Source organism: Rhipicephalus microplus, chromosome 2 (assembly GCF_043290135.1).
Source record: "Rhipicephalus microplus isolate Deutch F79 chromosome 2, USDA_Rmic, whole genome shotgun sequence".
In the NCBI taxonomy this organism is placed as follows: domain Eukaryota; kingdom Metazoa; phylum Arthropoda; class Arachnida; order Ixodida; family Ixodidae; genus Rhipicephalus; species Rhipicephalus microplus.
This window is the reverse complement of record NC_134701.1, coordinates 132,465,754-132,479,845: the sequence shown is the minus strand read 5'-3', so window position 1 is coordinate 132,479,845 and position 14,092 is coordinate 132,465,754. Positions and strand designations below refer to the sequence as shown.

Here is a 14,092-nt window from a genome sequence, read left to right as displayed (position 1 = left end):
ATTGAACGAGGCTTCTCGTCCACGTATGTGTGCATGGGTTCGAATCCCACTTCTGACAATTTTTTTTACTTTACTTCCAGAACAAAGTCAGTGTCTCCTTTTGCTGGGCTGAAATATCGTGTCAGAATGGCCGAGTGGTCGAAGGCGCCAGACTTAAGGGAAACCTTGCCCTGTGATACGGGTTGAACGAGGCTTCTGGTCCACGTATGTGGGCGTGGGTTCGAATCCCACTTCTTGCATATTTTTTTTACTTTACTACCATAACAAAGTCAGTGTCTTTTTTCCTGGGGCTAATATATCGTTTCAGCATGGCCGAGTGGTGTAAGGTGCCAGACTCAAGGGTAACCTTGCCCAGTGATACGGGTTGAACGAGGCTTCTGGTCCATGTATGTGGGCGTGCGTTTGATGCGCACTTCTGACAAAATTCGTTTTTTACTTTACTACCAGCACAAAGTCAGTGTCTTCTTTTGCTGCGGCTGATATTTCGTGTCAGAATGGCCGAGTGGTCTAAGGCGCCAGATTCAAGGGAAACCTTGCCCAGTGATACGGGTTCAACGAGGCTTCTGGTCCACGTATGTGGGCATATGTTCGAATCCCACTTCTGACAAACTTTTTTTTACTTTACTACCGGCACAAAATCAGTGTCTCCTTTTGCTGGGGCTGAAATATCGTGTCAGAATGGCCGAGTGGTTTAAGGCGCCAGACTCAAGGAAAACCTTTCCCAGTGATATGGCTTGAACGAGGCTTCTGGTCCACGCATGTGGGCGTGGGTTCGAATTCCACTTCTGACAAACCTTTTTTACTTTACTACCAGCACAAAGTCAGTGTCTTGTTTTACTGGGGCTGACATATCGTATCAGAATGGCCGAGTGGTCTAAGGTGCCAGACTCAAAGTAAACCTTGCCGAGTGATAAGAGTGTAACGAGAATTCTGGTGCACGTATGTGTGCGTGGGTTCGAATCGCACTTCTGACAAAATTTTTTACTTTACTACCAGCACAAAGTCAGGGTCTTGTTTTGCTGGGGCTGATATATCGTGTCAGAATGGCCGAGTGGTCTAAGGCGACAGACTCAAGGGAAACCTTGCCCAGTGATACGGGTTAAAAGAGGCTTTTCGTCCACGTATGCGGGCGTGGGTTTGAATCCCACTTCTGACAAACATTTTTTACTTTATTACCAGCATAAAGTAAGTGTCTTTTTTCGCTGGGGCTATAACATCGTGTAAAAAGGGCCGAGTGGTCTAAGGCACCAGACTCAAGAGAAACCTTGCCCCGTGATACGGGTTGAACGAGGCTTCTTGTCCACGTATGTGTGCGTGGGTTTGAATCCCACTTCTGACAAACTTTTTTTACTTTACTACCAGCACAAAGTCAGTGTCTTCTTTCTGGGGCTGATATATCGTGTCAGAATGGCCAAGTAGTCTAAGGCGCCCGACTCAAGGGGAACCTTGCCCAGTGATATGGGTTGAATGAGGCTTCTGGTCCACGTGTGTGTGCGTGGGTTCGATTCTCACTTCTGACAAACTTTTTTATTTTACTACAAGAACAAAGTCAGTGTCTCCTTTTGCTGGGCTGAAATATTGTGTCAGAATGGCCGAGTGGTGGAAGGCGCTAGACTCAATGGAAACCGTGCCCAGTCATACGAGTTGAAAGAGGCTTCAGGTCAACGTATGTGTGCGTGGGTGCGAATCCCACTTCTGACAAACTTTTTTTACTTTACTACCAGAACAAAGTCAGTGTCTTCTTTTGCTGGAGCTTATAAATCGTGTCAGAACGGCCGAGTGGTCTAAGGCGCCAGACTCAAGGGAAACCTTGCGCAGTGATACGGGTTGAACGAGGCTTCTGGTCCACGTATGTGGGCGTGGGTTCGAATCCTAATCTCACAACTTTTTTTTACTTTACTACCAGAACAAAGCCAGTGTCTCCTTTTGCTGGGCTGAAATATTGTGTCAGAATGACCGAGTGGTCTAAGGCGCCAGACTCAAGGTACACCTTGCGCAGTGATACGGGTTGAATGAGGCTTCTGGTCCACGTATGAGGGCGTGGGTTTGAATCCTACTTCTGACAAACTTTTTTTATTTTTCTACAAGAACAAAGTCAGTGTCTCCTTTTGCTGGGCTGAAATATTGTGTCAGAATGGCCGAGCGGTCGAAGGCTCTAGACTCAAGGGAAACCATGTCCAGTCATACGAGTTGAACGAGGCTTCTGGTCAATGTATGTGTGCGTGGGTGCGAATCCCCCTTCTGACAAACTTTTTTTACTTTACTACCAGAACGAAGTCAGTGTCTTCTTCTGCTGAAGCTTATATATCGTGTCAGAACGGCCGAGTTGTCTAAGGCATCAGACTTAAGGGAAACATTGCCCGGTGATACGGGTTAAACGAGGCTTTTGGTCCACGTATGTGGGCGTGGGTTCGAATCCCACTTCTGACAATCTTGTTTTTTACTTTACTACCAGCATAAAGTCAGTGTTTTTTTGCTGGGGCTGATATATCGTGTCAGAATTGCCGAGTGGTCGAAGGCGCCAGACTTAAGGGAAACCTTGCTCAGTGATACGGGTTGAACGAGGCTGCTGGTCCAGGTGTGTGGGCGTGAGTTCAAATCCCACTTCAGACAAACTCTTCTTTTTTACTTTACTACGAGCATAAAGTCAGTTTTTTTTGCTGGGGCTGATATATCGTATCAGAATGGCCGAGTGGTCTAAGGCGCCAGACGCAAGGAAAACCTTGCCCAGTGATACGAGTTGAACGAGGCTTCTGGTTCACGTATGTGTGCGTGGATTTGAATCCCACTTCTGTCAATTTTTTTTACTTTACTACCAGCACAGAGTCAGCGTCTTCTTTTGCTGAGGCTGACATATCGTATCAGAATGGCCGAGTGGATTCCACTTCCGGCCACGACAGTGAACGGACGTGTTTATCATGTGCTCCCGCGTAGGGGCGGTTTCAGCGGCCCGTGTGGGCCGCGGTATCAGGTGTACCGAAAAGCCAGGCGAAGATTTCCAGGTTGTTCTGCCTCAGCTGCCTTCAGGTGATTCCGTTTTGCACACGGTTTTTTTGCACGGAAACTTGAAAGCCAGGCCATATCGAGTGGAGCATGTCCGAGACAGCCTTGCTCGTCTTTCGCTGCTGCCGGAAGTGGTTGCCCTAGGGGCATACCAAATGAATCATGTATGGGCAGTGACGTTCAAGGATGATGAGGGTAAAAAGAAGATGCTGGCGGCGGAGTCTTTTGATCTAAAGGACCATCGCTGTATGGTGGTTGACCCCCGTGATCGAGGTGTGCGGCTGAAGTTGTACTGGCTTCTTCATGGCGTGCCGGACGAGGCTGTGCGAGTCGCCTTAACGCCCTACGGAAAAGTGACCGAGATAAGCAGAGATAAATGGAAGGTGCAGGGTTGCAATGATAAAGGTTCAACCACGCGGTCGGTCACGCTGAGGCTACACGCGGGCGTGTCCGTGGACGACCTGCCACACCAACTGCGAGTTGCGGAGGATATGGCGCTCGTCGTAATTCCTGGCAGAGCACCGCTATGCCTCCGATGCCGGGCTATCGGACACATTCGACGGGATTGCCGCGTGCCGCGCTGTGGGGTCTGTCGTCGCTATGGCCACGATGACGCCCACTGTGTGAGGTCGTACGCCAGCATTGCGGGCCCAGGCCAAACAGACGAAGTGTCTGAACACCTGATGGATGCCGTGGATGCCGAAGAAGCGAGCAGGGAAGACGGTTATACGGAAGGCCCTGCCACGCCCCCTGAACAGTCTTCTGGGGCCGCACTGGAATCTACCAATAAAGGCGACAAGCACTCTGGTGCGCCAGGAACGAATTTAGACACGGCAGCAGTAGAGAACGACGCTACAGCAGCGAGCAAGTCATCTTCAGCTGCGCGAGAGGGCGGCCCGGAAGCAACGGACGCCGAGATGACCAAGGCCGGTGCTATCGCTTTTAAGCGAGCTCGTGAAACACCTGACCGTACCGGAAATGTTGACACGTCGGCCATCAATGAACCTCCAACAAAGACGGCGACTGGTCGTCGGCCTACCTTTAAACCACGACCAAACCTGTCTCCTGACCGTAGGAGCACTCAAACGTCGGCCCCGCCGTAGCGGAGGAGACGTTCCGAGGCTTTCTACGCTGAGCACACGCAACCACTGTTGCGACGTGAGTATGACACCTGACGAAACAACCTTCAAGAAATGGCGACTAACTTTAAAACTGGTATTTGCATCGCGACGTTGAACTCAAGAGGCCTGTGTTCGCGCAGGAGACAATGCCAGATTAGTCGCATTTTGTTAGAAAACGACATAGACCTCCTGGCTGTACAAGAAACTAAAATGGAAAGTGAAGAACAAACGGAGCAAATGGTTCAAGTTTTTCGCTCTAGGTACAATGTCTGCGTTTGTCATGCTGTTGGGCGGTCAGGAGGCTGTGTCGTTTTCATACGTAGTAGTATCGCGGTTGTTGAAAATGTGTCTACCTGCGATAGCGGTAGGCTGGTTGTGTGCGACTTCAGTGTTTCTGGAATGCCTTGGCGCGTTGTGTGTGTTTATGCACCGAATAGATCGCACGAACGGGAATTTTTTTTCAGAGCGATTGAAGGATTCTTGAAAACGGAAAGAAATGTTGTGGTTCTAGGGGACTTCAATTGTGTCTGTAGAGCTGAGGATAAGACAACGAGCTTCAATGTGCGCGATAGAAGCGCTGAGCTGTTGAATAAAATAGTGAACGAGACAGGGCTGGAAGATGTCGGTTATGTAATGACGCGAGAGGGTGAAGTAGGATATACGCACTTTCAAGGTCATTCGCACGCGAGGTTAGACAGAATATATTTGTCGGCAAAGTTGGTGCCACTATGCTCATCTTATCAAATTCAACATCTTAGTTTTAGTGATCATTGTCTGGTCAAGGTCAACATTGGCGAAAAACGTAAGGCTGCGAAGTTTAATTGGTTTCTATGGAAATTTAATGAAAAGCTGCTGCAAGATGAAATATTTGTCACAAAAACCAAAGAATGTCTTTCAAATGCTCTTCGTTTGGAGACCAATAACTTCATAGCTGTGTGGGAGCAAATGAAGTGTGATATAAAGATGATAGCGATTGAAAGAGCCTGTGTATTACGTAATCGGGAAAGGCAACAAGAGAGGCAGTTACAAAGCGAACTAGACTACATGTTAAGCGTAGAAAATGAAGTGCCGGGAAAATTTAAGAAAGAAATAAAGGAGGCGAAAGCAAAGCTCGAATTCATCGACGACGAAAAGTACCGCGGAGCAATGATAAGGGCTCGCACTGAACGGCTGTGGATGGGTGAAACGCCCACTAAGCGGGTGCTCAGTGAAGAAAAGAAACATGCAGCAAACAAAGAGATAAATGAAATTCGATACCGCAATTACATTACCCGGGACCGCGAACAGATAAAGCACGCCTTTCTCGAGTTTTATACGCAACTCCTTAGCCATACAATCAATGACCCCGAACGATTCAAAGAGGACTTTCTGACCCTTATGCCGAGATTGGAAGACTCTGAGCGGGAGCTACTGGAAGTAGAAATCACTGTGGCAGAAATTGAATCAGCTATAGATAACCTGGGTAACGGCAAGTCACCAGGGCCGGATGGGCTTGGTGCTGCCATATACAAATTTTTTAAGACAGAAATGGCACTGGCATTACACCGAGTGATCAGAGAATGCTACGACAAGCAGCAAACACCTCATTCATTTAGGACAGCACACGTAGTATTAATCCCCAAAACTGATGACCCCGCAAAGCTACTTTCAGTGGAATCCTACCGACCTATCAGTTTGAGCAACACTGACTATAAAATATACACGAAGGTCCTAGCAAGACGGCTCCAAAGTGTTGTCACATCCCTTGTCGGCCCGCATCAGACATGTGGGATTAAGGGCAGAACCATATTCACAAATATACACGTAACCAGAAGTATTCTAGAATGCTGTGATGCAAATAATGACCGCGTGGCCATGATTCAGCTAGACCTGCACAAAGCGTTCGATAAAGTCGTACATGAAATTTTGTTTTTATTGCTGGAACATGTGAATGTAGGAACTGTCATTACAGAAGGCGTTAGAATGGTGTATCATGACTGCAGGGCTAATTTAGTAATCAACAAAGAAGTAAGTGCTTCAATTCCTGTGCGCTCGAGCGTGAAGCAAGGTTGTGCCTTGTCGCCACTCCTTTTCGCGCTTTACTTAGAGCCCTTCTGTTTACGAATACTTGCATCACCAAGTATAAGAGGGTATACGTTTCTGACCAGTGGAATTAGAATTTTAGCCTATGCTGATGACGTCGCAGTGTTTTGCAGTGACAAAGAAAGTGTGCAAGAAGTTGTACGAATAGCTAGGGAATTCTGTGCAGCAACGGGCAGCGCAATTAGTTGGCCAAAATGTCTAGGCGTTTGGCATGGCCAGTGGCAAAGCACACCCGAAGTTTACTGTAACATGAATTGGAAAATCATGCCCGGAAAGTACCTCGGTGTGCCTTTGGATCACTACCGCAATGCTACGGAGTATTGGTCTGAGGAACGTCAACGCATTAAAAATTGTACTGATAAGTGGGGAGGTCGCAATTTATCAATGTTTGCAAAAGCGTCCGTGTGCAATGTATTTCTGATTGCAAAAGTGTTTTATGTATTACAAGTGTTAACCATGACCCGCACTTCGGTCCAGAAAATGCACCGAGTATTCGCGACCTTTATATGGGGGTCGCAGTGGGAGCGCACGAGCCGGTGCAATTTATTTCATAGGGTAAAATATGGTGGTCTGGGGCTTTTGCATTTGTTTTTTAAGCAGTTGGTGAGCAGATTCATGTTCGCTCGAGATCAAACTGACAATTTCTTGAGAACTGTGATCCAAGCAAGACTGCAGACCCCCTTATCTGATTTCGTCGTGTCATCTTTTTCCTTCGAAGCTGGACCACTCAGTCCTTATTTGCGAGAAGTAGTTACAGCTACACGCCTCCTCAAGGAAAGATTTTCGTACGAATACTTGTCCGACGTGACTAAAAAGAAACTGTATCGTGACCTTCTTGATGTCTTCCTGCCAGTGCCCGTCTACCGAGCTTCGTGCAGGCTAGGTTCTGAGCGTGACGTGTTTAAACGTGTTAAGAGAATGCCGGTCAGACCCTCTGTCAAAACATTCTTCTTTCAAGTGCATACCGGCACTCTCCCTGTACTACCATGGCTAAAAAGTAAAGGGCTTTTTGTACCGTGGTCCGTCAACTGTCTAATCTGCGGCAAACCAGAAACGATAAATCATATCTTTCTCGACTGCCATGATGCTGTGTTCTTGTGGGACGTACTACAACGGACTATAAAAAAAGAACTACCTATCAACGCTTTTGGAATCCGTTTTCTTCCGTGTGCAGCTGCAGGGGAAGTGCCGAGTGACATGTTAATGTTGCTTTGCATGCATAGTGTGTGGAGGACAAGAATGGATGTTCGACATATGCGTGTAGACGCACGTTCAGCGAGAGACTATTTTGTTGAGAGTATGCTGTATACACGAGACGTGTTTAAAGCGCTGCCTGAACCCCCCGAGTGGTTACCTGTGCTCGACCAATTGGCTTCTGTGAAGCCTTTTTAAACCAAGTGCACTGGCCAAGTTGAAGCTGGTGTTTTAGTAAGTGTACATATTTTGTATGTATTTCCTTTGCTTGTGGTTATTAAAAGGCAATAAAGAAAAAAAAAAGTATCAGAATGGCCGAGTGGTTGAAGGCGCCAGACTCAAGGGAAACCATGCCCAGTGATATAAATTGAACAAGGCTTCTGGTCCACGTATGTGTGCGTGGGTTCGAATCCCACTTCTGACATTTTTTTTTACTTTACTACCAGAACAAAGTCAGTGTCTAATTTTGCTGGGGCTGAAATATTGTGTCAGAAGGGCCGAGTGGTCTAAGGCACCAGGCTCAAGCGAAACCTTGCCCAGTGATACGGGTTGAACGACGCTTTTGGTCCACGTATGTGTGCGTGGGTTCGAATCCCACTTCCGAAAAACTTTTTTTACTTTACCACCTGAACAAAGTCAGTGTCTCCTTTTGCTGGTCTGAAATATCGTGTCAGAATGGGCGAGTGGTCTAAGGCGCCAGACTTAAGGGAAACCTTGCCCTGTGATACGGGTTGAACGAGGCTTCTGGTCCACGTATGTGGGCGTGGGTTCGAATCCCACTTCTGGCAAACTCTTTTTTACTTTACTACCAGCATAAACTCAGTGTCTTCTTTTGCTGGGGCTAAAACATCGTGTCAGAAGGGCCGAGTTTTGTAAGGCACCAGACTCAAGAGAAACCTTGCCCAGTGATACGTGTTAAACGAGGCTTTTGGTCCACGTATGTGTGCGTGGGTTCGAATCCCACTTCCGAGAAACTTTTTTTACTTTACCACCTGAGCAAAGTCAGTGTCTCCTTTTGCTGGTCTGAAATATCGTGTCAGAATGGCCGAGTGGTCTAATGCGCCAGACTTAAGGGAAACCTTGCCCTGTGATACGGGTTGAACGAGGCTTCTGGTCCATGTATGTGGGCGTGGGTTCGAATCCCACTTCTGGCAAACTCTTTTTTACTTTAGTACCAGCATAAACTCAGTGTCTTCTTTTGCTGGGGCTAAAACACCGTGTCAGAAGGGCCGAGTGGTCTAAAGCACCAGACTCAAGAGAAACCTTGCCCAGTGATACGGGTTGAACTAGGCTTCTGGTCCACGTATGTGGGCGTGGGTTCGATTCCCGATTCTGACAAACTCTGTTTTTTTACTTTTCTACCAGAACAAAGTCAGTGTCTCGTTTTGCGGGGCTGAAACATCGTGTCAGAATGGCCGTGTGGTCGAAGGCGCCAGACTTATGGTAAACCCCGCCCTGTGATACTGGTTGAACGAGGCTTCTGGTCCACGTATGTGGGCGTGGCTTCAGATCCCACTTCAGACAAACTCTTTTTTTTTACTTTACTACGAGCACAATGTCAGTGTCTTTTTTTGCTGGGGCTGAAATATCATGTCAGAATTGCCGAGTGGTTGAAGGCGCCAGACTCAAGGGAAACCTTGCCCAGTGATATGAATTGAACGAGGCTTCTCGTCCACGTATGTGTGCATGGGTTCGAATCCCACTTCTGACAATTTTTTTTACTTTACTTCCAGAACAAAGTCAGTGTCTCCTTTTGCTGGGCTGAAATATCGTGTCAGAATGGCCGAGTGGTCGAAGGCGCCAGACTTAAGGGAAACCTTGCCCTGTGATACGGGTTGAACGAGGCTTCTGGTCCACGTATGTGGGCGTGGGTTCGAATCCCACTTCTTGCATATTTTTTTTACTTTACTACCATAACAAAGTCAGTGTCTTTTTTCCTGGGGCTAATATATCGTTTCAGCATGGCCGAGTGGTGTAAGGTGCCAGACTCAAGGGTAACCTTGCCCAGTGATACGGGTTGAACGAGGCTTCTGGTCCATGTATGTGGGCGTGCGTTTGATGCGCACTTCTGACAAAATTCGTTTTTTACTTTACTACCAGCACAAAGTCAGTGTCTTCTTTTGCTGCGGCTGATATTTCGTGTCAGAATGGCCGAGTGGTCTAAGGCGCCAGATTCAAGGGAAACCTTGCCCAGTGATACGGGTTCAACGAGGCTTCTGGTCCACGTATGTGGGCATATGTTCGAATCCCACTTCTGACAAACTTTTTTTTACTTTACTACCGGCACAAAATCAGTGTCTCCTTTTGCTGGGGCTGAAATATCGTGTCAGAATGGCCGAGTGGTTTAAGGCGCCAGACTCAAGGAAAACCTTTCCCAGTGATATGGCTTGAACGAGGCTTCTGGTCCACGCATGTGGGCGTGGGTTCGAATTCCACTTCTGACAAACCTTTTTTACTTTACTACCAGCACAAAGTCAGTGTCTTGTTTTACTGGGGCTGACATATCGTATCAGAATGGCCGAGTGGTCTAAGGTGCCAGACTCAAAGTAAACCTTGCCGAGTGATAAGAGTGTAACGAGAATTCTGGTGCACGTATGTGTGCGTGGGTTCGAATCGCACTTCTGACAAAATTTTTTACTTTACTACCAGCACAAAGTCAGGGTCTTGTTTTGCTGGGGCTGATATATCGTGTCAGAATGGCCGAGTGGTCTAAGGCGACAGACTCAAGGGAAACCTTGCCCAGTGATACGGGTTAAAAGAGGCTTTTCGTCCACGTATGCGGGCGTGGGTTTGAATCCCACTTCTGACAAACATTTTTTACTTTATTACCAGCATAAAGTAAGTGTCTTTTTTCGCTGGGGCTATAACATCGTGTAAAAAGGGCCGAGTGGTCTAAGGCACCAGACTCAAGAGAAACCTTGCCCCGTGATACGGGTTGAACGAGGCTTCTTGTCCACGTATGTGTGCGTGGGTTTGAATCCCACTTCTGACAAACTTTTTTTACTTTACTACCAGCACAAAGTCAGTGTCTTCTTTCTGGGGCTGATATATCGTGTCAGAATGGCCAAGTAGTCTAAGGCGCCCGACTCAAGGGGAACCTTGCCCAGTGATATGGGTTGAATGAGGCTTCTGGTCCACGTGTGTGTGCGTGGGTTCGATTCTCACTTCTGACAAACTTTTTTTACTTTACTACCAGAACAAAGTCAGTGTCTCCTTTTGCTGGGCTGGAATGTCGTGTCAGAATGGCTGAGTGGTCTATGGCGCCAGACTTAAGGGAAACCTTGCCCAGTGATACGGGTTGAACGAGGCTTCCTGTCCACGTATGTGTGCGTGGGTTCGAATCCCACTTCTGACATTTTTTTTTACTTTACTACAGCACAGAGTCAGTGTCTTCTTTTGCTGGGGCTGACATATCGTATCAGAATAGCCGAGTGGTCTAAGGCGCCAGACTCAAGGAAAACCTTGCCCTGTGATACGAGTTGAACGAGGCTTCTGGTTCACGTATGTGTGCGTGGGTTCGAATCCCACTTCTGGCAAACTCTTTTTTACTTTACTACCAGCATAAACTCAGTGTCTTCTTTTGCTGGGGCTAAAACACCGTGTCAGAAGGGCCGAGTGGTCTAAAGCACCAGACTCAAGATAAACCTTGCCCAGTGATACGGGTTGAACCAGGCTTCTGGTCCACTTATGTGGGCGTGGGTTCGATTCCCAATTCTGACAAACTGTTTTTACTTTACTACAGCACAGAGTCAGTGTCTTCTTTTGCTGGGGCTGAAATATCGTGTCAGAATTGCCGAGTGGTCGAAGGCGCCAGACTTAAGGGAAACCTAGCCCAGCGATGCCTGTTGAACGAGGCTTCTGGTCCACGTATGTGTGCGTGGGTTCGAATCGCACCGCTGACAAACTTTTTTTACTTTACTACCAGAACAAAGTCAATGTCTCCTTTTGCTGGACTGAACTATTGTGTCAGAATGGCCAAGTGGTGGAAGGCGCCAGACTAGAGAAAGCCTTGCCCAGTAATACGTGTTGAACGAGGCTTCTGGTCCACGTTTGTGGGCGTGGCTTCAGATCCCACTTCAGACAAACTCTTTTTTTTTACTTTACTACGAGCATAAAGTGAGTGTCTTCTTTGGCTGGGGCTTATATATCGTGTCATAATGGCCGAGAGGTCTAAGGCGCCAGACTCAAGGAAAACCTTGCCCAGTGATACCGGTTGAACGAGGCTTCTGGTCCACGTAAGTGGGCGTGGGTTCGAATCCCACTTCTGACAAACTTTTTCTTACTTTACTACCAGCATAAAGTCAGTGTCTTTTTTGCTGGGGCTTATATATCGTGTCAGCATGGCCGAGTGGTGTAAGGCGCCAGACTCAAGGGTAACCTTGCCCCGTGATACGGGTTGAACGAGGCTTCTTGTCCACGTATGTGTGCGTGGGTTGGAATCCCACTTCTGACAAACTTATTTACTTTACTACCAGCATAAAGTCAGTGTCTTTTTTGCTGGGGCTAATATATCGTGTCAGCATGGCCGAGTGGTGTAAGGCGCCAGACTCAAGGGAAACCTTGCCCAGTGATACGGGTTGAACGAGGCCTCTGGTCCACGAATGTGGGTGTGGGTTCAAATCCCACTTCAGACAAACTCTTTTTTTACTTTACTACGAGCATAAAATCAGTGTCTTCTTTTGCTGAGGCTGATATATCGTGTCAGAATGGCCGAGTGGTCTAAGGCGCCAGACTCAAGTAAACCTTGCCCAGTGATAAGTGTGTAACGAGGCTTGTGGTCCACGTATGTGTGCGTGGGTTCGTATCCCACTTCTGACAAACTTTTTTTACTTTACTACCAGAACAAAGTCAGTGTCTCCTTTAGCTGGGCTGAAATATCGTGTCAGAATGGCCGAGTGGTCTTAGGCGCCAAAATTAAGGGAAACCTTGCCCTGTGATACGGGTTGACCGAGGCTTCTGGTCCACGTATGTGGGCGTGGGTTCGAATCCCAATTCTGGCAAACTCTTTTTTACTTTACTACCAGCATAAAGTCAGTGTCTTCTTTTGCTGGGGCTGAAACATCGTGTCAGAAGGGCCGAGTGGTCTAAAGCACCAGACTCAAGAGAAACCTTGCCCAGTGATACGGGTTGAACGAGGCTTCTGGTCCACGTATGTGGGCGTGGGTTCGAATCCCACTTCTGACAAACTTTTTTTTACTTTACTAGCAGTACAAAGTCAGTGTCTCCTTTTGCTGGGCTGATATATTGTGTCAGAATGGATGAGTGATCGAAGCCGCCAGACTTAAGGGAAACCTTGCACAGTGATACGGGTTGAACGAGGCTTCTGGTCCACGTATGTCGGCTTGGGTTCAAATCGCACTTCTGACACTCTTTTTGTTACTTTACTACCAGTATAAAGTCAGTGTCTTTCTTTTGCTGGTGCTGATATATCGAGTCAGAAGAGCCGAGTGGTCTAAGGCGCCAGACTTAAGGAAAACCTTGCCTAGTGATACGGGTTCAAGGAGGCTTCTGGTCCACGTATGTGGGCATGGGTTCGAATCCCACTTCTGACAAACTTTTTTTACTTTACTACCGGCACAAAGTCAGTGTCCCCTTTTGCTGGGGCTGAAATATTGTGTCAGAATGGCCGAGTGGTTTAAGGCGCCAGACTCAAGGGAAACCTTTCTCAGTGATATGGCTTGAACGAGGCTTCTGGTCCACGTATGTGGGCGAGGGTTCGAATTCCACTTCTGACAAACTTTTTTTACTTTACTACCAGCACAAAGTCAGTGTCTTCTTTTACTGAGGCTAATATATCGTGTCAGAATGGCCGAGTGGTCTAAGGCGCCCGACTCAAGGGGAACCTTGCCCAGTGATATGGGTTGAATGAGGCTTCTGGTGCACGTGTGTGTGCGTGGGTTCGAATCTCACTTCTGACAAACTTTTTTTACTTTACTACCAGAACAAAGTCAGTGTCCCCTTTTGCTGGGCTGGAATATCGTGTCAGAATGGCATAGTGGTCTTAGGCGCCAGACTTAAGGGAAACCTTGCCCTGTGATACGGGTTGAACGAGGCTTCTAGTCCACGAATGTGGGTGAGGGTTCGAATCCCACTTCTGACAAACTCTGTTTTACTTTACTACCAGCATAAAGTCAGTGTCTTCTTTTGCTGGTGCTAAAACATCATGTCAGAAGGGCCGAGTGGTCTAAAGCACCAGACTCAAGAGAAACCTTGCCCAGTGATACGGGTTGAACTAAGCTTCTGGTCCACGTATGTGGGCGTGGGTTCGATTCCCAATTCTGACAAACTCTGTTTTTTATTTTTCTACCAGAACAAAGTCAGTGTCTTCTTTTGCTGGGCTGAAATATTGTGTCAGAATGGCCGAGTGGTCGAAGGCGCCAGACTTAAGGGAAACCTTGCCCAGTGATGCCTGTTGAACGAGGCTTCTGGTCCACGTATGTGGGCGTTAGTTCAAATCCCACTTCTGACAATCTCTTTTTTACTTTACTACCATCACAAAGTCAGTATCTCTTTTTGCGGGGCTGAAACATCGTGTCAGAATGGCCGTGTGGTCGAAGGCGCCAGACTTAACGGAAACCTCGCCCTGTGATACGGATTGAACGAGGCTTCTGGTCCACGTATGTGGACGTGGCTTCAGATCCCACTTCAGACAAACTCTTTTTTTTTACTTAACTACGAGCATAAAGTGAGTG

The 14,092-nt window shown here is 47.5% G+C and overlaps 1 protein-coding gene and 13 non-coding genes across 14 annotated transcripts; all 14 read left to right on the top strand.

Annotated features, from left to right (window-relative positions):
* Nucleotides 1-120: 120 nt before the first annotated feature.
* TRNAL-UAA (transfer RNA leucine (anticodon UAA)) lies at nt 121-239 on the top strand. Its single transcript has 2 exons — nt 121-158; nt 194-239. It is a non-coding gene; the product is annotated as a tRNA-Leu (tRNA).
* A 433-nt stretch (nt 240-672) lies between these two features.
* On the top strand, nt 673-791 carry TRNAL-CAA (transfer RNA leucine (anticodon CAA)). Its single transcript has 2 exons — nt 673-710; nt 746-791. It is a non-coding gene; the product is annotated as a tRNA-Leu (tRNA).
* A 2,109-nt stretch (nt 792-2,900) lies between these two features.
* LOC142791566 (uncharacterized) lies at nt 2,901-4,106 on the top strand. The gene has a single exon (XM_075885502.1). It carries the CDS (start codon nt 2,919-2,921, stop codon nt 4,104-4,106), a length of 1,188 nt encoding a protein of 395 aa, XP_075741617.1. The 5' UTR covers nt 2,901-2,918.
* Nucleotides 4,107-7,705: 3,599 nt separating this feature from the next.
* On the top strand, nt 7,706-7,824 carry TRNAL-CAA (transfer RNA leucine (anticodon CAA)). The gene is made up of 2 exons: nt 7,706-7,743; nt 7,779-7,824. It is a non-coding gene; the product is annotated as a tRNA-Leu (tRNA).
* A 245-nt stretch (nt 7,825-8,069) lies between these two features.
* Nucleotides 8,070-8,188, top strand: TRNAL-UAA (transfer RNA leucine (anticodon UAA)). The gene is made up of 2 exons: nt 8,070-8,107; nt 8,143-8,188. It is a non-coding gene; the product is annotated as a tRNA-Leu (tRNA).
* A 247-nt stretch (nt 8,189-8,435) lies between these two features.
* On the top strand, nt 8,436-8,554 carry TRNAL-UAA (transfer RNA leucine (anticodon UAA)). The gene is made up of 2 exons: nt 8,436-8,473; nt 8,509-8,554. It is a non-coding gene; the product is annotated as a tRNA-Leu (tRNA).
* Nucleotides 8,555-9,173: 619 nt separating this feature from the next.
* TRNAL-UAA (transfer RNA leucine (anticodon UAA)) lies at nt 9,174-9,292 on the top strand. The gene is made up of 2 exons: nt 9,174-9,211; nt 9,247-9,292. It is a non-coding gene; the product is annotated as a tRNA-Leu (tRNA).
* A 433-nt stretch (nt 9,293-9,725) lies between these two features.
* TRNAL-CAA (transfer RNA leucine (anticodon CAA)) lies at nt 9,726-9,844 on the top strand. Its single transcript has 2 exons — nt 9,726-9,763; nt 9,799-9,844. It is a non-coding gene; the product is annotated as a tRNA-Leu (tRNA).
* Nucleotides 9,845-10,817: 973 nt separating this feature from the next.
* Nucleotides 10,818-10,936, top strand: TRNAL-CAA (transfer RNA leucine (anticodon CAA)). The gene is made up of 2 exons: nt 10,818-10,855; nt 10,891-10,936. It is a non-coding gene; the product is annotated as a tRNA-Leu (tRNA).
* Nucleotides 10,937-11,551: 615 nt separating this feature from the next.
* On the top strand, nt 11,552-11,670 carry TRNAL-CAA (transfer RNA leucine (anticodon CAA)). The gene is made up of 2 exons: nt 11,552-11,589; nt 11,625-11,670. It is a non-coding gene; the product is annotated as a tRNA-Leu (tRNA).
* Nucleotides 11,671-12,465: 795 nt separating this feature from the next.
* TRNAL-CAA (transfer RNA leucine (anticodon CAA)) lies at nt 12,466-12,584 on the top strand. Its single transcript has 2 exons — nt 12,466-12,503; nt 12,539-12,584. It is a non-coding gene; the product is annotated as a tRNA-Leu (tRNA).
* A 249-nt stretch (nt 12,585-12,833) lies between these two features.
* TRNAL-UAA (transfer RNA leucine (anticodon UAA)) lies at nt 12,834-12,952 on the top strand. The gene is made up of 2 exons: nt 12,834-12,871; nt 12,907-12,952. It is a non-coding gene; the product is annotated as a tRNA-Leu (tRNA).
* A 64-nt stretch (nt 12,953-13,016) lies between these two features.
* On the top strand, nt 13,017-13,135 carry TRNAL-CAA (transfer RNA leucine (anticodon CAA)). Its single transcript has 2 exons — nt 13,017-13,054; nt 13,090-13,135. It is a non-coding gene; the product is annotated as a tRNA-Leu (tRNA).
* Nucleotides 13,136-13,750: 615 nt separating this feature from the next.
* TRNAL-UAA (transfer RNA leucine (anticodon UAA)) lies at nt 13,751-13,869 on the top strand. Its single transcript has 2 exons — nt 13,751-13,788; nt 13,824-13,869. It is a non-coding gene; the product is annotated as a tRNA-Leu (tRNA).
* The last annotated feature ends 223 nt before the right edge of the window (nt 13,870-14,092 follow it).

What these genes read in the sequence shown, in the direction of transcription:
- LOC142791566 (XM_075885502.1), top strand. Translation starts at nt 2,919, where the DNA reads ATGTGCTCCCGCGTAGGGGCGGTTTCAGCGGCCCGTGTGGGCCGCGGT.